At 42.4% G+C, this 22,926-nt stretch overlaps 1 protein-coding gene and 1 long non-coding RNA gene across 3 annotated transcripts in view; both read left to right on the top strand.

Moving 5' to 3' along the window:
* The window catches only part of LOC141359602 (uncharacterized), a 39,989-nt gene extending 17,752 nt beyond the window's left edge, over nucleotides 1-22,237 (top strand). The window contains exons 7-11 of the mRNA XM_073862318.1: nucleotides 14,382-14,729; nucleotides 14,803-14,914; nucleotides 16,258-16,397; nucleotides 16,534-16,854; nucleotides 21,987-22,237. Of these exons, the coding sequence (XP_073718419.1) occupies nucleotides 14,382-14,729; nucleotides 14,803-14,914; nucleotides 16,258-16,397; nucleotides 16,534-16,854; nucleotides 21,987-22,237 (1,172 nt within the window). The remainder of the gene's footprint in view (nucleotides 1-14,381; nucleotides 14,730-14,802; nucleotides 14,915-16,257; nucleotides 16,398-16,533; nucleotides 16,855-21,986) is intronic.
* LOC129419709 (uncharacterized) lies at nucleotides 4,695-7,676 on the top strand. 2 transcript variants are annotated; one of them, XR_012365717.1, is made up of 3 exons: nucleotides 4,695-5,234; nucleotides 7,040-7,180; nucleotides 7,300-7,676. It is a non-coding gene; the product is annotated as an uncharacterized lncRNA (long non-coding RNA). The 2 variants fall into 2 exon arrangements; XR_012365716.1 differs by having other exon boundaries at nucleotides 7,040-7,190.
* Nucleotides 22,238-22,926: the final 689 nt, after the last annotated feature.

The raw sequence follows: 22,926 nt of genomic DNA, 5'->3' as shown, positions 1-22,926 counted from the left end.
TTGTGCTTTAGTGGGATCAACAGTAGATATTCACTCTTCATACTCTTCATACTTTGCTGGTCGTATGGAGTATGAAACATATGCAGATTATTGGCTCAGTTAATAAGGAACTAAAGGAACAGGTTTATAAAAATATGAAACATAATCTGTCCTGTGAATGGAGTTGAGACTGTTGCTCAAGAATAAGAGCACTAGCAGTAAAAAGATGAAGATTAATGATTAGATTTTTTTCTGCTGAAAACATAAAAGATGAAGTAAAGATAAGAGACATCTTTTACAGGCAGTGGTGTCTATATGCTTGTTGTATCTCACAGTAAGTTTGTTTCTGCAATATGAAAATGAGAGCTATGTGATTCCCAATTCAAATCCAGACAATAACCAACTTACAACGTTCACTGCTTGTGTTTGTCTGAATCGTAATCTAACCTTTTTTTCTTATTTAGTTTTTTTAGTAAGATCACAGACTGAAGTTGCAGTAGTGTAAAAATTACATTGTTTTAAATCCATCCTGTCAGCACTCTGCCATAAGAGTCTTGTTTTATATTTATGTTTTATTGCGATGGCAGGGTTCTGACAGTCTCTTGTTCCATGTGGAGGCTCATGGCCTTGTATATTGGGTCATGTTCCTCTGGTGTCTTGTCCTAGTCCCCGCCCCCTTGTTCTCCTTGTTAATTATTCATTATCAGTTCATCCCATTCTCCTATGTTGCCCTCGTTATCTTGTTTAGTTTTTCCCAATTTAATCTCCTCTTGTCTCTTATCTTGTGCTGGTTCATTGTGTACAGATGTGTTGTACTTTGTTGAGTTCATGTTTGATTTCAGTCTTGTTTTATATCAAAGTCTAGTATGTCATGTTAGTATTTTGTATATCATGTTTAGTGTTGAGTTGCCCCCTCGTGGGTTTTTGTTTTCTGTGTTTCATGTTAATAAATGTTTCCCCGACATCGTCTGTGCTTGGGTTCTCTTGTTCATTGTCAAATCCTCACACATCCTATAAGGAATTTGCAAGCAATGGATAGATCTGAGAGGGGCTTGAAAATATTTTTCTGTACAAAGGGAGGCCGGTGGAAAAAGTTTTTTTGTCTTATACCATGTTATGTTAAGCAGTTCAAAATAAAATACATCTATTTTTATATGTCCAACTTAATTCTATATACTCAATATTATTGTCGTGCAATTTAAATGAAAACCCTTCAGGCAATGTTGGGGCATGTGGGGCTCCAGTTTCTTGGACTTTCTTTATGGCCCCCAAAATGGTAAACATGCCACTGTTTACAGGAGTCTCCAACAAATAACAGCTACACGTAAAGATAAGCATAGTTGTCAGATTATATCAAATTCAAGCATGTTATAAAATGATTTCCTTCTTCTTATGCTATGAAAAGTGTCAAAAAGTGAAGGAGAGTCTTTCTTTAACATCCGCTTGAGTACGATAATCAGATCATTAAATGATCTACCACAACTTCAGATATTGACACAACTTTACAAACCGATTGAAGTCAGAGATCTCCACGAGCACGTATGTATACACATGTATATGTATTGAACCTTTGAAATATTACAAAAAACAAGCATTTTAGTTGTGTTTTATTTTACTGTAATAACTGTCTGATGAATTGAGCGTCACAATGATGTTTTGTTTTTTCTCAGGAATAAGAAACGAGTTTTGGGTCTTATGTGACTTTCTACAAAACTTCATCATGAACTTCAGACTCTCATCATTGATCCTGCTGTTACACATTCAAGGTATGAACACTAGAACACTATTGAGTAAACATCAGTTTTGTGGTTATTGGACATTTGGGAAAAGCATCAGTGTTGTTTACTGCATTAAGACAGTGATATAAGTCAAGGGTCAGGACAAACCTTAATTATTCAAACAAGAAAATGTAGAAGCTGTCACACGGGTGATACCCTTTCAAAAGTAAACTTTATTTCTACATAAACACTGCGTATCTCAAAGGTACATATTGAAACATCTGAGGTATGTAAATAGTTCATATTAGGACATGATGTTTTATAAACAAGGTTTGGGAGGAGCTGATCAGTCAATGAACACAGCTGGCTTAGTACACTTAGTACCACCTCTATAAGGCTCTGTTTACACGTACATGGTTATTTTTAAAAACTGAGAGATTTACCTTCGTTTGCGCCCCTCGTTTACACGCAAACGGAGAACTCGCCTCTGAAACCGATTGTTTCTAAAAACTCCGGCCAGAGTGGAGATCTTGAAAATCTTCGGTTGCACGGTTGCATGTAAAGTGAGACAAACGGATGTTTAAGCAGGCAACGTCACAGAGTATGCGCCAGAGCTCGCACCTACGTCAAAAGTGCAACCCATGTTTACATGTGACTGCTACTCTGAACGCTTCCAAGTTCACATTTATGTTCGTGCAAACTCGTTTCGTGTGTTTGTATTTGCAAATACAGCTGCTCCATTATGTCGAGGAGCAGAGACGAGTGCTCGGAGGTCAGAAATTTTACGTGTGTTTGACTTCATGCTGCGCTGCAAGAACCGACAGATGGATGATGTCAAAGTACCGCGAGAGCGATTCGAAATTAGACCTCTACGTGTGATTCCTCAACTCGCTCTCGCGGTACGTTGACGTCATCAATCACCTACTGCAACAGCTCCTCCCTCCAACATGAAGAACCAGTTCACGTCACCACCAGCGCGGCCGGTGATTTGCTTACGTGGGCTTGAGCGTCTCTTGATGGCAAATATGCACGGGTACGTGTAAATAAACACTCTCTGAAAACTGACATGTGTGCACGATATTATTTTTGAAACCGGAGAGGTTGAAATATCAGTTTATGAAAATAGCCGCCCACGTGTAAACATAGCCTAAATAATCAAGACTCCTTACCCTCATTCTCCGGAATTATCGCAAACCCACCTCCACCCCTTCACCTCACTACGTACATTTAGCTAAGCACCGGGGATAACACGGGTCAGGGCACACCCCAGGCCTGGGGCTCCTTCCCCGGTCAAGGGACGAACGCTCCGAACTCGGGGGGTATTTCCCGAGCTCGGAACCTTCGCCCCGGGACAGCACGCCACACACGCATATTAGCAGTCCCACTTTATTGTCAGTGAGGCAAACTCGTAAAACACTTTTCTGACAGTGTAACTAAAGACAAGCTGGAGAGCCCAGAATGTAACCACAAAGTTGTCTTCCCACAGACGCTTTACATGCAATTTACTGCTTTGTGTTTGTAAGGGTGGATTCACTACAGCGGTTCAGTCTGTATGAACGCTGAAATGACTGAGAAATGTTAACAGCAAGAACTTCTTGTCAATTTTCACCCTTCTGTAATTTATATCGGTGACAGAAATAAGCTCAGTTATGATAGCAAAATATGAGGGAGAGCATTGCTAGAATATAAATATATTGTATTGATATAGAGTTTAAGTATTAGCATTAAATCAAAACTAAATAACAGATTTGTAAATAAAATGCTTTAATAACAGCACTGACTTAAAGTTACAATTTAATCGGTTACACTAAAAGCCTACATGTAGTCAGAGCCGATGGTGTAGTGGTCAGCGCTCCAACATATGGTGCTTTCGCACTTTCGTCGACCCGAGTCCGATTCCCGGCTCGTGGTTATTTGCCGATCCCATACCCCTCTTTCCTCCCTGTACTTTCCTGTCCTCCCCTAACCTCACTATTGAAAAAAGGCAAAAACTGCCCAAAATATATGTATATACGTTTCTTCAAGTCTATGTTTTATATGCTTCTACGGAAAAGATGAAATGTTTCAATTGTGGGGAAATAGGACATTTAATTTGCGCTTGTGCGGGTAAAGACAAAGAGAACAACAACTCGCTGGCTGTTGTTAATGTTGGGAAGTGCAGGCTGGACCCTCAAACGTTGATCCACCTATGGCGGATGATAGTATAGCGGAGGAAAGAGCAGTAGAAAACCTGCCCGTGAATGAAAGTGTGGTGATTCGGATAAGTGAGAGTGTAACTAATGAAAGTTGTTCAAATACCGAAGCCTTTAAAACTATTAACTGGTGTTAATACAGATACAGTGAATAATGATATTGACTTTACTGTTTCACAGCCTAATTTGCATTGGAATAACCCTGAAATGGTGACAGAGACGGAACAAACTATGTTTAAAGTTCCTTCTAAAAGGAAAAAATCTGGAGATTCACAAAATGTCAGAGCTAAAAAAGCGGAGGTAGAGGATGTTATTGATGAAGACGAAATGGAAAGTGGCAATGAATCTTCTGATTCTAGCATCAGTTTGTCTTAGATTGATTTTTCATGAAGTTGATGAGATCAAACTCTTTCTTAGGGCTACCAAAAACAAGAGTGGGGTTTGTGTAAAGCAGTTTTTCCTGACTTAAAGCAGTTGTGGATAAGACACTTTATGTCAGAAAGGTTGTTTACAAACAGAGAGATTTATAGACTCAAGAAAATAGTCACTTCTGACAATGGTAATGAAGGTAGTGATAAAGCCTAATAGAGCATTTTTAGATGTGATGTTTGTGTAAAGAGTGTTGCTTTTTTCTTGTTTTTTTTTTCTTTAACTATGGGGGAAGTAAATATTGCAACAGTAAATGTTAATGGAGCAAGGGAAGTGGAAAAGAGGGCAGAACTGTTTCAAGTGATTAAGCAAAGAAAAATGTATGTTGCCATGTTGCAAGAGACACACAGTGATTCAAGGAATGCTGCTGCCCAGATAGCAGTAAGTTCTGGGCCGATTCTGGCTTTTTTCCGCCAGTGTTGGCTGAAAGCCGGACAGATTTTTAGTGTATGCGCCAGAACTGGCCCAGATGAGGAAATAGTATACCAGTAGTAAACACTACTTATAGCTGTTGGCCCGAGTGTAAGCATACTCAGCTGAAGTCCGGGTCTACTAAAGTAGCGTCTCAGTGTAATCGGGCCGAATCTGGCATTGTGTAGTCGGACCGACTACGTTGCATTGTGCCTGGACCGATTACGGTTTAATATGATACTGCCAAGATGTGTATGATGTCAGAAATTCAGTATGTGGCCCGATACCAGTGGAACTGACACATGCCGGTTGTAACGCTGTTTGGCGGCAATTTAAAAATGTTTATGCTTCAGACGGACAGTATACAGTACACGGCCCGATTCCGTGATGCGGCAATCAGCCCTCTAGCTGTTGAACGGCAACATCACGACTGCTGTTATGATTTGAATCAAGCAGAGCACAAAGCTGAGCTCCCGTTCGACACAGACACCATCATCAATAACTGGTAAGTCACTGATTTAGTTTTTATATGTAAAAAATGCATGATAACAATGAAAAGGAATTGTTTGCTACATATTCAAAACCGTGAATTTTCCTGCATGTTTAGCCAGCTATCACGTTAGCTTAAATATTGTTGTTAGTAAGCTGAATCCATTTAGAAAGATGTAAATAATGTGGAATTTGATGTTGTTCAAATGTATTCTACTAATCATATTATTATAATTCAGCTTATGTGTGCCTTTACAAAATTGATTCCTGTGCTGAAAATATGAGGGCTGTCTGTGTGTGTGTAAAAAACTGCAAGGTCTTGGTTTCGGTTGAACGTAGGACCGACCTTGCAGCTGCTGGTGATAGCCAAAATAAGAACAATCCTTGAAAGAGAAAGCACACAGACAAAAGAAATACATGCTTTTGATATTAATTCACTAATAATCATTCATTTCCAGATTATTATAGAAGAGTTTAGATTTAAAACATTAAATGTTGTCATGAATATTAATGTATTAAAATATATAAATGATTATGCCTTTGTGCCCATGAATAATGTAGAAGATTGCCCTGTAATAAGACATTGCCATATAAGGATGAAATGCTCTAGGGCACAAGGTGTTCTGTATGTTTGTGTGTTATATACCCCCACAGGCTGAAGCAGGGTGTAGTAATGGAGTCAGATAATGAGATGAGAACCGCCTGTTATGGGGAGGAGAGATTTGAAGAAAGAACGACGTCACATATCATATAAATATTCATGTATTTCCGTAAGCTGGGTTGGTTGCTTGCCACATGGGGCCTTGAAACAACCCAGCGCTGTAAAACTTTTTCATATCTGATCAATAAATAGCTTATTTTTTTAATACCTTGTCTTTCCTCTAATTATGAACATGCAATGGACCATTAAAGTCCAACAATAACCAGTCGTCGTTCACGTGCAGGTTAACAGGTTTTTAATAATCAAGCAGAGAATTCAGACACACGTTCGTATCTTCATAAAAAGGAGCAGTACACACAACCTTATTTGAGCTAAAGTAGTTAAGAAGTTAAAGAGCACCCTGCTGAAAAATCCAGCATCAAACCAGCATGGGAATTATGATGGTCTTTGCTGGTGGTCACCAGCATAACAGCACCAAAACACAACATATGCTGTGGCTTGCTGGTATGACCAGCATGGGATGCTGGTGCTAATGCTGGTTTGGTGATGGTCCTGGTTTGAGGCTGTTTAGCTGGTGTTCACTAGCAAACCAGCACCAAAACACAACATATGCTGGTCTTGCTGGTAAACTGTTTTTTTCAGAAGGGCACATTTTTCAGATTCACGAATTTACACACCCTTTGATGTGTAAGTGTTGACATGTGAACGATGTGCAAATGTACAAAACCCTACACTGTAAAAAAATTGCTGTAATTATGCAGCTGGTTGCCAGTAACTTACAGTAGAAGTTAAAGACTGAAAATGTTTCATGTTAATTTAACTTTAAACAAACTGTTGCCAGTAAATAACATAAATGTAAAATCTACAGTAAGTTACTGGCAGCTAGTTGGCAGTAACACCCAGTAATACTGTAATTTCTACAGAAATTTTTTACAGTGCAAGTAAACAATGACGCCAGTTATCTTCTTCAACTTAAATCTCTTTTCTTGGACTACAACAAACACACAACAGTTTACTTCTATGGATTGCACACAACTTTTCTTAAATTAGCACACAAAAAATAGCATGCATCACTTCTTTGATATAAGCAATCAACTACTGTATGACCTGTGTCCTGTATGAAACTATGACCAACTATTAAGACTATAAATCTGTTTCAGGTTAACTGGTTGGGGCTTATTGGCGGGACAGATGTACGAGACTGCACATGGCATATATTGAAGAGGGCGACCGACAACTCCCTGGCTTAAAACCTCAACTGGATGGAAAATACTTTATTTACCACCCTCTAACTCAGAGAGGTAGTGATTGGTAAATATATCTGTTAATTATTTGTTAATAAAAATTAGACATTTCTTTTTAATATGCTCATTAAATGTTAAAGATTTCACAATGACAATATGGATTATTTATTTTAAAGATGCAGTTCGGAGAAGGTCCCTTACAGTTGTGGAGGGGACAATGAAGAGGTGGCTTGATCGAGAGGGTGGGTGCAAGAGAACTTTAGCAAAGGAAAAGCAGTTAGTGTTAGTGCCTGTGTTTGAGTCTGCAAAGGAGAATGTTTTGTTCTGTAAAAAGAGTGGTGGTGTTTTGGTTAAATGTGTTTAACTTGTTTTAATTACTTGGCTTGTGTGTGAGAGGTGTGTGTGCGTGTGGGTTGGTATATGTGGTTTATGGGGAATAGTGTATAATGACATGTTTAATATGCTATAAACATGCTTTACAGTGACACAATACTAAGTGGTACTTTTTCAGATTAAAGACTTCCAACAGATTTTTGTTATGGTTGGGCTTAGGGACTGGTGTTAGATCAGGCAATAGAATAGACATTTTTGACACAATAAAATTCTGTGTGTCTATTGATTTGTCCCGGTAAACCACATCTGACTATGTGTGTGTGTGGTGTGTGTGTGTGTGTGTGAGAGAGAATTTTTTTCTTTAAATGTTAAATAATTTGTTTTACATGTTGTCTCGTTGTAATTGCTTAAGGGGATAATTCACCCCAAAATTGCAATTTTATCATGGGTCACTTCCCCTCTGTCGTTCTGAACCAACAAGTGCTTAGGTTGTCTTTAGAACACGTTTTTGGATATGTTTGGTGAAGGCTGGGGGGCTTCTGTCCGTCCCATTGATTTCAGTGGGTTTTACGGTCCGTTTAACACAGAAGAATGAAAGACATTGCCAAAAGGTTCAGTGTTCCATCAGTATTTCAATGAAAAAAATTTTCAACAGTTTGTTCTTCTCCTTGTTCGTTCAGGGCCTGTTAACGACCGGACTGTGGCTGCTGCTGACGTCACCTGCTGACGTAGTTCCCAGCGTACAGACAGAATAGGCTGCCAAGTAATTTTTACATTTATTTAGGCTGTTTAAGTATTGTTACAATGTTTGCATTATGCTTTAAAAAAAAAGTGTAGAAAAACAAAAAAAAAAAACATTGGTAACCACATCAGCGGGTGACGTGGGCTGCAGGTGATGTCAGCAGCATCGCTGTAGTCTGGTCTTGAATACACTTTCAACGACTAAGGAGGAGAACAAATTTTTGAAATCGTTCGTTTTATTTTCTTTGTGCACAAAGTGTTCTTGTCACTTCATAATATTATTATTAAACTACTAATGGAAAATGGACCTTTTTGGCGATGTCTTTCATTCTTTTCTGGGAAACGGATTGTGAGACTAACTTAAGTCAATGGGACAGACAAAAGCCTCCCGGTTTTCATAAAAAAATTCTAAAAATGTATTCTGAAGACAATCAGAGCACTTGGTGGTTTAGAACAACATAGGGGTAAGTGATTTATGAGAAAATTATAATTTTAAAGGTGAACTATCCCTTTAAAAATGTGTATAAAGTGGGTTATGTGCTTGTAAAATGTGTTGTGTAAGAGATATATGTCTGTATGTATTTTTTGGGTTTTTGTAAAGTGTACTGAATTTGTTAAGAATTAATATGTTCAAAATTACGGTTAATTGTTGGTACATGTTAAAACATGTTCATATTTATGTATTTGTTAACTGTTAATTCACATTAATGTGATGTGTGTATTTTTTTTAATAAAAGGCTCTTAATCTTCTTAAATGGGTGTATTTTTCTTGAAAAATAAAAAATATACAATATTTACCAGTTTCTGGGCCACATCTGGCCCAGGGACCATGCAGATGTTGTCAGCCACATAAAACTAAGGGTCTGGGCCAGACTTGGGCCAAATAAGCAATTTAAGTCACTTTACAGTGTGCTAGCCAGACCTGGGCCAAATAAGCAATTTAAGTCACTTTACAGTGTGCTAGCCAGACCTGGGCCAAATAAACAATTTAGGTCACTTAACAGTGTGCTGACCAAATCTGGGCCAAGTCAGTATGTAAGATCTATTTTACTGGGTGTGGGCCACAACTGGCCCAGATTTAATCGTTTGATCCAATTTTTAGTGTGTGGGCCAGTTTTGGGCCGGGGACCCAGCCAGAACTGGGCCAGAACTCAAGCAAATATGTGGCCCAGTGGTGGGCCAGCCAGATTTTGCTATCTGGGTGATTGGACAGGAGAGTGGGAGGGGGTGTCTGTGTTAAGTCACAACACCTCACTTAGTGGAGAAGGAGCTATTCTTTTTACTAAGAGTTTTACTCCAGACTCATATCAGATTTATGAGAAAATCAAGGGTAGATTTTTAAATGTAAGAGCAACTTTTGGAAAGAATTTTTACCCAAACTTAATATTTGGTGGTGATTTTAACTGCACAATGTCAGATTTGGGTAGAAATCATGTCGAAAGGTTTTATGTTTTTAAACATCACTGTAGTATTATAAAAAAGCATATAATTACTCCATTAAGTTTTTGGGATCAAAGCATGGTACAGTGTGCTGCATTATTAAACTCCATTAAGCCAATGAGTGCATACTGGCAACTTAATTCTAATTTGTTGGGTGATAAATATTTTTCAGGAAACCTCTCTGCTGCCAACCTGCTCAAGAGTTTTGCACAGCTCCCCAAGCATAACAAAAAAAATTATTTAAATGTTAGGTTATTTAAGTGTTATTAGCCATTTCACATGCTTTTTTTGATTTTGCCTTTTATTTCCCCTTTTAAGGAAATGTTCAAGTTGTTTTGGAATGATTTTGTTATGTGGTGTAGGATGAACCCAAGTGCAGACAGAGATGAATGAACACTAAAGACTTTATTAAGAACAAAACAGAAAACAACACCCACGAGGGGGCAAAATAACATAAACAAGATACTTAAAGGGAGAGAACACTAAACAAGACTAGATCTTAACTACACTTAACACTAGACAGGGTGACACTGAACAATAAACTTGACTAAATACAATAAACACTACTAGACTAGACTTCAAAGACAACATACTCACAGGTTTTAGGAACAATGCACAAGCACATGACAATGAATACAAGAGGATTAAATAGGGGAGCAAATCAAGAGGGGAACAGGTGATATCAAACAATAATGAGGGGGATGACAAGGGAGTGGGGTAAAAAAGACACAGGGAACACGTGGTCTAGTAAACCAATACTGAGACCACGTGAACCCACACAAAACATGGGTCTGTCATGATTCTGCCACAAGACTAGATTAAACAAAGGACAAGATGGCAGAACCATGACAGAATCCCCCCCTAAAGGAGCGGCTTCCAGACGCTCCCCAGGGGAACACTAGACATGGGACAAGACAGACTGACAGATAGACAGACACCAAGAAAACATGACAAATAACATCAATGGGAGACAAGAATACAATACAAGAGGGTTGGGGTGACATAATAAAAACAACAAACAAGGGAGGGGGGGCGGAGGCAAAACAGTGTTCACAAAAGGAAGTCCAGGTAGGGTGGAGCTGGGTGGGCAAGGGGTCTTGGGTTCAGGGGTAGTGGAGAGCTTGGGACGAGGAGTCCGGGCAGACTTGGTGGGGAGCTTGGAGGCAACCGGCTTGGTTGGGGATGCAGGCTGGGAAAGGGGCACAAAAGGAGGCAAGGCAGGGTTCCAGGGCGTGGTAGGGGTAGACAGGGGAGCAGATGGGGGCGAGCCAGGACTCACAGGGTAGGAGAGAGAGTCAAGGGAGGACATGGAGACAGTAGCAGGGGACCAGGCAGACGAACAAGATGACAGTGCTGGGGAGGAAGCAACAGAAGGAGCTGGAGAGACAGGGGGCGCTGCATCCGGCAGCGGAGACGAGACAGGAACAGAGACAGGGGCGCTGCGTCCGGCAGTTGAAACGAGACAGTGACAGGGGGCACTGCGTCCGGCAGCGGAGACGAGACAGTGACAGGGGGCGCTGCATCCGGCAGCTGAGACGAGACAGTGACAGGGGTCGCTGCATCCTGCAGCGGAAACGAGACAGGGACAGTGAGAGGGGTCGCTGCGTCCGGCAGCGGAGATGAGACAGGGACAGTGTCAGTGACAGGGGGCGCTGCGTCCGGCAGCGGAGACGAGACAGTGACAGTTTCAGTGACAGGGGGCGCTCTGTCCGGCAGCGGAGACGAGACAGTGACAGTGTCAGTGACAGGGGGCACTGCGGTTGGCTGTGCAGACGGCAGGGGCTGCAGCGGTGGCTGCGCAGACGGCAGGGGCTGCAGCGGTGGCTGCGCAGACGGCAGGGGCTGCAGCGGTGGCTGCGCAGACGGAGAAGTCAACCCCCTCTTCCTCCTCTTCTTACTGGGGCGTGGTGCAGACGCCATGGCAGGCGAGGGGAAAACTGTGGTGGGAGCAGCAGGTTCCGAAGAGGACCCCTCGGATGGTGACTCCAACGAAACTCTCCGCTCTCGCTTTCCACGTAGCGACATGGGTGGGGAGGAGCTCTCAGGGGCCAAAGGAGGAAGACTCGGGTCGCCAGACGCCACCACTCCCAAGATACATCCCTCCGGGATAGATGGCAGCGTGGCAGATGGTGATCCCATGGTGGGTACCTGAAGCTCCTCCCGACACAACTTGTCCACCACCTCATGGAACGGGCGGCGGATCAACTCCTCCCGTTCAGGCAAGGGAGGAGGGACGTTGAGCCCCGCGATGAAATAGGAGTTGAGGAGGGTCTCTGGCAACAAAACCCTTCTCGCTTCCACCGCCAGGGCATACCCCTCAGGGACCCCTTTTGCTGGGGAGGAAATGGGGCCTTGCCCATCTTCATGTTGGCGGCAGTCGACTGCCACCAAAGTTCTAGGTCAGCCGACTGCCGCCTGGCGGGATGACACGGGTTGTCTGCTGGGTTCTGTATGGGCTTGTGCATTCTGTTATGTGGTGTAGGATGAACCCAAGTGCAGACAGAGATGAATGAACACTAAAGACTTTATTAAGAACAAAACAGAAAACAAAACCCACTAGGGGGCAAAATAACATAAACAAGATACTTAAACAAAGGGAGAGAACACTAAACAAGACTAGATCTTAACTACACTTACTAGACTAGACTTCAAAGACAACGTACTCACAGGTTTTAGGAACAATGCACAAGCACAGGACAATGAATACAAGAGGATTAAATAGGGGAGCAAATCAAGAGGCGAACAGGTGATATAAATCAAACAATAATGAGGGGGATGACAAGGGAGCGGGGTAAAAGAGACAAGACACAGGAAACACGTGGTCTAGTAAACCAATACTGAGACCACGAATCAAACAATAATGAGGGGGATGACAAGGGAGCGGGGTAAAAGAGACAAGACACAGGGAACACGTGGTCTAGTAAACCAATACTGAGACCACGTGAACCCACACAAAACATGGGTCTGTCATGATTCTGCCACAAGACTAGATTAAACAAAGGACAAGATGGCAGAACCATGACAGATTTTAGAACCACCAAGAGTTCTTTTAAATCTTTATGACAGTAGTGGGACTTTGCAAAGGTCCAGGGCCCGGTTGCATAAAGCACCTTAAGTGTAATTTTCCCTTAAGTTCACCCTTATGTTTCCCTTAAAATTAAGGGTGTTGCAGAAAAACCCTTACGTTTTTTCTGTTGCGTCTCCATGGCAACAATAGTATTTTATAACAACAAACCGGGGTCGCTGTCATGAAACACTTTACGATAACCTTTACCTAAGAGAACCATTTAAGGGATTATATGCAAAACACTTTAATTATTCTCTTGCAGTAGTTAAGGGGAATTTACCCCTTAAGTGTCATACTTAAGGGAAAAACTTAAGGTGCTTTATGCAACGGGGCCCAAATAAACAGTTTTGTGTGCAGTACACTCAGAATGTCACTAAAGACAACCCTTTGAGCATGAACATTTTGGAGACTGTAATTGTAAAACTTCAGGAATTGGCTGAAACAACTGGAGATCAAGGTTACTTAGATTCTTTGTCAAAAAAGAAGTTACAATTGGCTTCAATCTGGAGAGGAAAAATGGCCAGAACAAGGATATTAATGCCCTTCGATCTGAGGCTGGTGGATTGTTAGTAGAACCTGCGGACATTAGAAAGAGAGTACTTTCGTTTTATGAGAATTTTACAAAAATGAACTTGGAGCAGAGTATATGGACGACAGTGAATTTTTTTAAGATTTACCCCAGGTGTCAGAAGAAACCAATACTGGAATTTCAGGTACCTTGAACATCTGAGAGCTGAGTGATGCACTTAAAGCCATGGAGTCTGGAAAAATTCTGGGATTCGATGGCTTGCCAGTGGACTTTTATAAGTCATTCTGGACTGAACTGAGTAATGATCTGCTGGAGGTATCGAACAAAAGCATGGCAGAAGGACAGCTACCTTTGAGTTGCCGTAGAGCTGTATTAACCCTCTTACCTAAGAAAGGCGACCTGACTGACATCAAATGTTGGCAATTGGTTTCATTACTCTGCAGTGACTATAAATTACTCTCTAAGACATTGGCCAATAGGTTGGCTGGGGTGTTGGAGTGTGTTATTCATCATGACCAGTCCAGACCTATTGTGTCCCCGGTAGATCAATATTTGACAATATTTCACTGGTTCACTGTGTATTTGAGGTCTCCAAAATGCTAAATTTTGGCCCATTTTTTGGGAATTTAGCTTATTCACCGTATCCCCCAGAGTTAGATAAGTCCATACATATCGTTCTCATCTCCGTGCATGCTATAACTCTGTCTGATGCAACCCTCGCTAGCTTAGCTTAGCACAAAGTCTGTAAGTGAATGGCTCCAGCTAGCAAACTGCTCCCAATAAGTGACAAAATAACGCAAACATTTTCCTATTTGTGATTTTTATATTCACACCGTGTACAAATAACAAGGTGATATGAGACACACAATCTTTTAACAGTATACATACTGGGAACTATATTCTTAGAAGGCGAAGCACTGCTACATGGGCGGAGTGTTTTGCTCACAGCACCCAAGAAGCCCCCTGATGAGGTTCGGTCAGAGTTGTGCAAATCACTCCGCCCATGTAGCAGTGCTGTGATCAAGTAGGTCAGATTTAAAAGAATGTTCTCTAATGCAGGATTTTACATTTGGATCTCAAAAATATGCTTACATTTGTACATTATACTGTGTTACAAATGTCAATAATATTTCATATTTATTTTCAAGGGTCCCTAACATTTGATAACTTTAATGTAACCTGTGATAAACAGAAAATTTGTGCTGTGACGGAGGACAAGATTACAGTGAGTTGCGATTACTCAAACATCAACATCAAAACTGGGTTCTGGTTCAGTCAGAAACAGAGAACAAACTGGAGAAACAAAGATGAACCTGAAGATTTGACTTTAGATTCAGATTACTCAGGACGCGTGAAGCAGTGGATCACTGAGGATAACTCGTATCTCATAATATCAGATCTGAGAGAGAGCGACAGTGGAGAATATCAGGTCATGATCATTATGAAGGATGGAGTTAAACATCTCAGCTCAGTCACAGTCAATCTAACAGTCACAGGTACATTTATATTCTCATCAGTCCAGTTAAACTCTTTTCATTTCTCATCTAATGTAAGGTTTTGATTATTTAGTTTTACAGGTGAAGATAAATCCTGAATCTAGAGGACGGCGAGTAAAACTAAGCTGTGATTACGCCTGTCCTTTAACCAGTGGCGTGTTGTGGGGTTTGAGTCAGGGCCTTCAGTAAGCGTGTAAACCACATACATACTCATCTGTTACAGCTAACGCACCCATATGCAAATAATGCACATATTCGGCTGCACATACAGGCACTCAGCAACATGACAGCTAATCAACAATTAGCCTAAAACAGTATGCTAGGTAAGGGTGGGTTGAACTCAGACTAAATTTCACTGCATGTATCAATAAATGTAATCCCCCTCTGCACACTGTGTACATAGTGTTACATCCACATGCCACAGTAGGCTACTATCAGTGCAACACGAACCACTCAAAAACAATGTGCATAACCCCTTAATAATATTATCAGATACAAACCACAATCTGCATGATACAATACTAATACTACTTTACCAAGTAGTAAAACACTCACCCGTCACTTTTCAGTCACATACCTGAGTACATGAGAGCTGTGCTGTGATACTAAAGTCAGTCGTCTCATTCACCATAAACGCCACAAAATTTGTTTGTTTAATTTCTTCTTTGATGTGATCATTTAACACTTCTGCCATTTATTATATAATTTTTATTTTTCCTGAAGTTCCTGTAAAAACTGTGGCCGTGGCAAGATGATGTCGCAAGTCAGCATCATGCTCCGCTAATAGCGTTAACAATTCCAAGTAATTACCCCTGTTCAGTGAATCTCTGGATTCATCGTGTCCCCTGATAATTCTTGCCGTCCCAAAAAGAGAACACAGCCACTAAGAACCTTCAGAATTTCCCGGTTCTTTCTGACCCTCTCATTGTGGACATTGAACTCCCATTTTCTCTCCGTTAAGTTGCAAATCCACACGACATTCAGCAAACGTTTTTAAATGCACAATTGACATTATGGCGCTCGGAGCCTTTGTGTTTAAGGGCTGCCTTCGTGAAGCTGTTCAGACTGTCAAAGCCAGAATCATTCTATGTCCCTTTATTCGTATTAAAAAGTAAACACGGCCAACAAAATAACTTCTTGTGCTGAGGGCAACAAGATTGCGTATATTTGCAACAGCGGGTGTCATTTTCTTTAAAGACTGAATTTCACGCACACGTTGGAAATTGACGACAGGCGTTAGGGGTAGCGCTGTGCACGTCACTAGACCCAGAGGACGTGCTGTCAATAAACGTTAAAATTTGATTGGTTGATGTTTCTGTAACTAATGATTGTAACAAATCAGATGTGTTGTCTTTCAACACAAGCCTAGCAGTATCTGTAAGCTGATTTTTATGTAAATTTTTGAGGGTACTCCGGTTCAACCTTAACAAAACTAACAAATTTTGCGGACATTACACCAATGAAAAGAAATAAATAGCATACTAAAGAAAAAAACATTTAACACTTTAAAAAAATATATTTTTTATAGGGCCAGCAGAGAAGGCCCACTACGGACACGTGGTTACAGCTGGTTCAAGAATGGAAAACATTTAACACTTAGCCACAGCATATTTGTGTCATCCATTGGAAACACTAACAGTTATTCCTGCTATCCCTCTTCATCTGTGTGTGAGTCTGACATTTATAAAATATTTAAATTAAAATGGAAGAACAAACTTTGCAGTTTTCTTGTTGATTCATATACAGTATGAGTGTGTTTGTAATTGATTGTGAATGTTACAGCAGTATTTTGTGACTCTTTCAGGTCTTTCTAACAGTAGCTGTTGGGCTGTGACTTACACCTCTACACAAGTTTGTGCTTTAGTGGGATCAACAGTAGATATTCACTCTTCATACTCACATCCCACTGGATATACAGTAGAGAAAACATACTGGGATTACTATGATCAAACAGAACTTAGACTGCGTGAGGATCAACAGTTTTCTAGTCATTTGGATTTTTTGCAAAACACACTGAGAATCAAAGACATCAACATGAGTGACACTGGATTTTATTACTTCAACATCATCACTAACACATTAGAAGAAGTTTCTGCTTATCCTGGAGTCACTCTTACTGTTACAGGTAACTGCTCATAATAAACTCTCTGTAAAGCTGCTTTCACTGATCAGATTTGATGAATATATTTATGATGTTTTGGGTCCTTACATTTTTTGTTTTATTTATCTTTAGTTAAACATGAGTAGATTACATTTTAAATATAAAAATGCCAATGCTATCAATCATTTGAGTTCCCTTTCAATACAGTTCACTTCGCATTGCATCAGTTGCTGACACTATGGGGGAAACTCCTGTTTACTCCGCGATTGAAGCCTATTGGTTAACATCTGTAGAAAATACAGACCAATGGCGTTTGAGCCCCGCGCGGGGCGTGGCCCACGCCCTTATATAAGTTCGGGATAAAGCGTCAAAAGCTCACTATTTTTCTCCTTCAGCGCGAACCTTCTCGCTGCTTCGAAGAAAAAGCCCTTACTCGCGGTCGATCTGAGCACTGGAGCGGACTACTACACACCAGCGCGTTCCCCTGCCGCTTTCCAGTTGAGTATAAAAGAGCGAATTTCATTCTAAAAGAGCAAGAAGCACATTGAGATAATGCCACTTCGGCACTGTGGCTAATGCCGAGCCCCTCTGCGTGTGGGGGACCTCCATAACGAGTGCGTCCTCTGTCTGGGTCCTGCCCACGCCGAGGCCGTGCTTTCCGAGGTGGGCTGCGCCCACTGCGAGCTCCTTCCCATCACGGTGCTGTGCTCCCACCTCGATTCCTTCAAGAGGAAGGCTTCCCATGCTCTCCCACCTAAACAGCAGCGGAGCCGTGAAGTCGAGAGGCGCCTTGAGTCCACGCCAGCTCATCCCCTGCGTGATCCGTCTCCTTGCCGTCGTCCTGTCACCTTTGTCCATGAGGACCAACGCCGAGTGCTAGCGGCATGGTTTCCTTTGGGTCCGGTGACACCGTTAAGCTGATGTCATCCTCAGAGTAGTTAGAGGATTGGGCGTCTCCCACGTCCTTTCCTTAGTGGACGGCGCTGACGACCACGGCTACACCAAGCTGCCGCAGCTCGAGGAGTCTGTCGCTTCCCACCTCTGCCCGTCCTCGGCCGGTGGTTGGAGGGCAAAGATGAATCACCCTTCGAAGCCCTGCCGTCTAATATCAACCTTGGCGTCGAAATCCTACGCTGCCGATGGCCATGCTGCATCTGCTCTCCACACGATGGCAGTGCTGCAAGTCTACCAGGCAAAGCTCCTCCGTGATATGGACGAGGCAGGCCCTGACACATCATCCTTTGAGGACCTGCGCAGCGCGACTGACCTGGCCCTCCGCGCTAACAAAGTCTCCACTCAGGCTGTGGGAAGAGCCATGGCTAGCCTGGTTGTTCTGTAGAGACATCTGTGACTGAACCTGACAGAGATCAAGGACACGGATCGGGTTGCCCTACTTGACTCGCCCGTGTCGCCGTCGGGGCTCTTCGGCTTTGCTGTGGAAGGGTTTACCCAGCGCTTCACTGAGCCACAGAAATCATCGCAAGCTATGCGGCATGTCCTACCTAAACGATCTGCCTCAGCGTTTGAGACCGGGTGCCCAAAACCGCTGCCAGCTCAGCACCCCAAGCCAGCACCAGCACAACCCCAGCAGAGAGCTGAACCGGAGGTTAAGCGCCAACGTCCTTCATGACCGGCTGCTCCACCTCGACGCCGCGGTCCCCGTCCTAGGATGAGCTGAGGTGACAACCAATTTTTACCTTTTCACGAAAAGAGCTAATTTCCTCCTCTGTACACACACACACACGGCTCACCGTCCATAAGCATATCGTTGCTCGTTGTCAAACTTCATGTTTGGCAATCCACCCCCGGTATGCCCAGCTGGATTCTAAACGTGATCCAACATGGTTATTTACTTTAATTCGCTTGGAGACCACCCTGGTTTTGTGCCGTTCTCTACACCGCTGTCCCAGACGATCGCATGCAGATCCTCAGGGAAGAGGTGTGTTCTTTATTACTAAAAGACGCGATAGAGACGGTCCTGGCGGATCAAAGGGAATCAGGCTTTTACAGTCGTTATTTTCTCGTTCCAAAGAAAGACAGCGGCTTCAGGCCGATATTGGATCTACGCGTTTTGAATCACGCTCTTGTCAAACGGCCATTCAAAATGCTTACACCCAGATGAATCATGGCCTTAATTCGACTGGGCGACTGGTTCATATCAGTGGATCTGAAAGACGCTTACTTTCACATTCCGAAAGCTCTCAGACAGAGCGGCATCCGCATATTGAATTACCTCGATGACTGGCTTATTCTAGCCCAGTCGGAGAGGGAAATTATCGCGCACAAGACCGTTGTACTCCAGCATTTGGAGAATTTAGGGTTCAAAATCAACCTCCAGAAGAGTTTGCTCACCCCCACGCAGCGGATCGCGTTCTTAGGCATGACGCTTGACTCGATAAAGACGCGAGCATGGCTAACACCGGAACGCACGCTCATGGTCAGACGCGAGGAAGTGTTGTTCAGAGCGGGTTCACATCTCCCTCTCAAATGATTCCAAAAAATGCTGGGTCTTATGGCGGCAGCATCCCCACTAATACCGTTGGGAATGCTGTTCATGAGACCGCTTCAGTTTTGGTTGAAAGTGAAAGTTCCGCCCTTGCTTGGTTGTCGGGCCGCTTATTAATCAAAATTACGTACAGCTGCGTGAAAGCGGTTTCGATATGGACATCCCCTCACCTTTGGTGACCACGGATGCGTCTGCGATGGGCTGAGGCACGCACTGCGACAGCGAACCCGCCTTCGGTATGTGAAACAACCAATTGTCTCAGCTACATATCAATCACCTCGAGAAGTGGGCGGTAATCCTAGCGCTACGACACTTTCGACCGAAACTCCAACATCATCACATTCTAGTACGGTCAGACAGTATGACGGTGGTCTCATTCATAAACCACCAAGGAGGGGTGAAATCTGGCTCCCTGTCCAGGCTTGCGAAACAGCTTTTTTTATGGGCTCACGTGATTGTACGTTCGTTGAAAGCGACTCACGTACTGGGTGTAGTCAATACGGGTGCAGGTACATTCTCTCGTGCAACGGTCCGCCGCCAGGAAAATGGAGGCTGCATCCTCAGACGGTCGAGGGAATATGGACCGTCTTCGGCCGAGTGGAGATTGATCTGTTTGCATCAGACGAGAACGCACATTGCCCAATCTTCTTCTCGAGACACCATGATGCCCTGTTGCAAACATGGCCGGCGTGTCTTCTGTACGCTTTTCCTCCGGTGGCCTTTCGAGCCTCTCGAGCAGGTGGACCTGCGAGCTCTCGTTTAAAACCGCTCTCCTCCTGGCGTTGGCATCGGTTAAACGAGGGGGCGATCTGCACACGTTTTCAATTGACCCGTTGTGTCTTGAGTTCGGTCCTAATGATAGCAAAGTGATCCTTAGACCGAGAGCAGGATACATTCCTAAAGTCTTGACCACGGCATTTAGAGTTCAGGTGGTTTCACTTCTCACCCTCCCGCCGGTGGACGGCGAACAAACCCCGAACACGCTCTGCCCCGTCAAAGCGTTAATAATATACAAGGACCGATCTGCCTCATACCACAAGTCAGATCATCTGTTCATTAGCTTCGTGCACCGCTCTTTAGGTATGCCGCTCACTAAACAGAAATGGATCGTCGAAGCCATTGCTTTAGCTTACGCCTCCCTGAATGAACATTGTCCAGTTGGTGTTAAAGCCCACTCTAAGCGGGGTATGGCTTCATCATGGGCTTGGTCTACGGGGATTTCTATCTTTGACATTTGCAATGCGGCTGGCTGGTCCTCGCCGTCTACGTTTGTCAGATTTTATAGCCTGGATGTCCCTGCCTCATAAGCACAGGTCTTCTCGGCTTAACGTTCACGCGACTGCGTTTTTGTATGCCTTCACGGTGCGCTGCGAGCTCACCGTCATGGCTATGTATTACTAAATTATTCACAGCTCGTGGCGCGCTCAGGGAACCCCCCGTCTCGTGCTCTGTTATATGCATCATTGTGCATTCAGAAACTTCACTGTATGCGTATTACTGTCTCATATATGGTGCTTACACTTACGCTCGCTAGAGCTATGTACACGCTGGGTATAGGGCCACATTCAGTGTCTCTCCGGTAAGGGCACCTCAGTCGGTTATGTATGCACGGCGGGATGGGATTATGTTCCCCCATAGCGTCAGCAACTGACGCAATGCAAAGTGAACCGTATTGAAAGGGAACGCTTATGTTACTCAAATAACGGGAAATAACGGGAACGAGGATTGCGTAGCTGACCCTGCTACAAACATCTACGCAGCAAGTGTTATTCGGCTGCACGCTTCAGTCGAAAATATTAGTGAGCTTTTGACGCTTGATCCCGGACTTATATAAGGGCGTGGGTTCAAGCGCCATTGGTCTGTATTTTCTACAGACGTTAACCAATAGGCTTCAATTGCGGAGTAAACAGGAGTTTCCCCCATAGCGTCAGCAACTGACCCAATGCTCGTTCCCGTTATTTCAGGGAACCGGGGTTACGTGAGTAACCTAAGCGTTATTCATCTGAATTTTTATTTAGTCTGAACACTGTATGATGTTTATGTTGTGAATTTTACACTTGTTTTTGAGGTTGTCCATGTTGAAAATAATATTTTGGCTACTGCATATATGATGCTGCTGTATCTCAATGGCTTTATTGCTGTGGAATCTTAACTCACATAACTAGCATTACTAGTTACACTATGCAGTTTACCAGCTTGCAAGCATGGTTGACCGGATGCTGGTGAATATTGTTAATATGTTGGTCAAGCAGCCAGGCCAGCAGCAAACCAGCACTTACCAGTCTAATCCAGTATTAAAATTGAAGCTGGTATAAACTGGTTTCATGAGTTGTCACACAGTCTCTACCTGTTTAAGTAGGCGATTTGTGGCAAACTTGCAAAGTCACTCAAGACTTTATGTTGATGTAGAGGACACTCATCAAAGACGTTTTTATATACAAAAATATTTATGTTGCACTCGTGCATTTGACAGGTGCTTTTATTTAAAGCAATTTAAGTTGTGTTCACATGATATATTTTATCTGTATGTGTGTGTGTTTGACTGCATGAACTTGCTATTGTTCACATCATACTGAATTGAGCTGAATCAAACATTTCAGGCCTAACTTTAAAAAGAAGTTGACGTGAGTTATTTTTTATTAAATTTCAGATACACGAGTGATAAGCAGCCCAAACCCTGTGATAGATGGAGAAAAAGTGATATTAAGCTGTTCAACCAAATGCCCTCTGGATAACAAACATACTTACATCTGGTATAAGAATGGACAACAGGTAACAGATGGATTGACATTATTAAACAAGCTGTACCTGGACTCAATCAACAGTGAGGAGCTACAAGAGTATTCCTGTACTGTAAGAGGTAACACAACATCTCATCATACAGCTGATGAAATTATATAAGAGAGAGTTTCAGTCCTTCATGCTGATTGGTTTATTCTTAGTCATAACATCACCACTGAGCTACTTTAACCCTTATGTGTTGTTGGGGATGTTTTCATCCACTGCAAGTTTTTTTTTACTCTTAATTTGGCCATAACTTTCTCTGTGTTTTATTTTATCAAATTGAATGATTTTTGGTGACAAATCTTACAATTACATATATTTGAAGAAAATGCTTTGAAATTTTTCAAAAACTCAACGATATACCGTGGGCAAATTTGCTACCCTTTCGTGTTGTTGGTGGATGAAAACATCCACTAAATTCAACGGCTATAAAAATGTATCAGATGAATATTTTTTCCATTTTGTTTTTCATAAATTTGTTAATCAACTTCAGTACTGATCAAAACTACCAAATCTTCACAAAAATTCCATGATTTTAACTTTAATTGCCAAGTTTGCAGTACTCCATAAAACACAACGTACAAGCCAGAAATTAAGCTTTGTTTTTGCACAGGGCTAATAAAGGGTTAATAGTGCCACATGGTGATCAACAGTAAAAATGACAAATTTGACCTCTTACCAAAAGGAAAAGCCAACATTCAAAAATTGAATGTTGATAAAAAGGTGTCATAGCTCTGCAATTAAAAAATGTGGTTATAATGGAAGTCAATGGGGAAAAACAGCCACTAAATAAGGAAAAAAAAAAA

The sequence above is a fragment of the Misgurnus anguillicaudatus genome, chromosome 23 (genome assembly GCF_027580225.2).
Source record: "Misgurnus anguillicaudatus chromosome 23, ASM2758022v2, whole genome shotgun sequence".
In the NCBI taxonomy this organism is placed as follows: Eukaryota; Metazoa; Chordata; class Actinopteri; order Cypriniformes; family Cobitidae; genus Misgurnus; species Misgurnus anguillicaudatus.
Note: the sequence above shows the minus strand (reverse complement) of the source record. Positions and strands in the feature narration are given on the sequence as shown.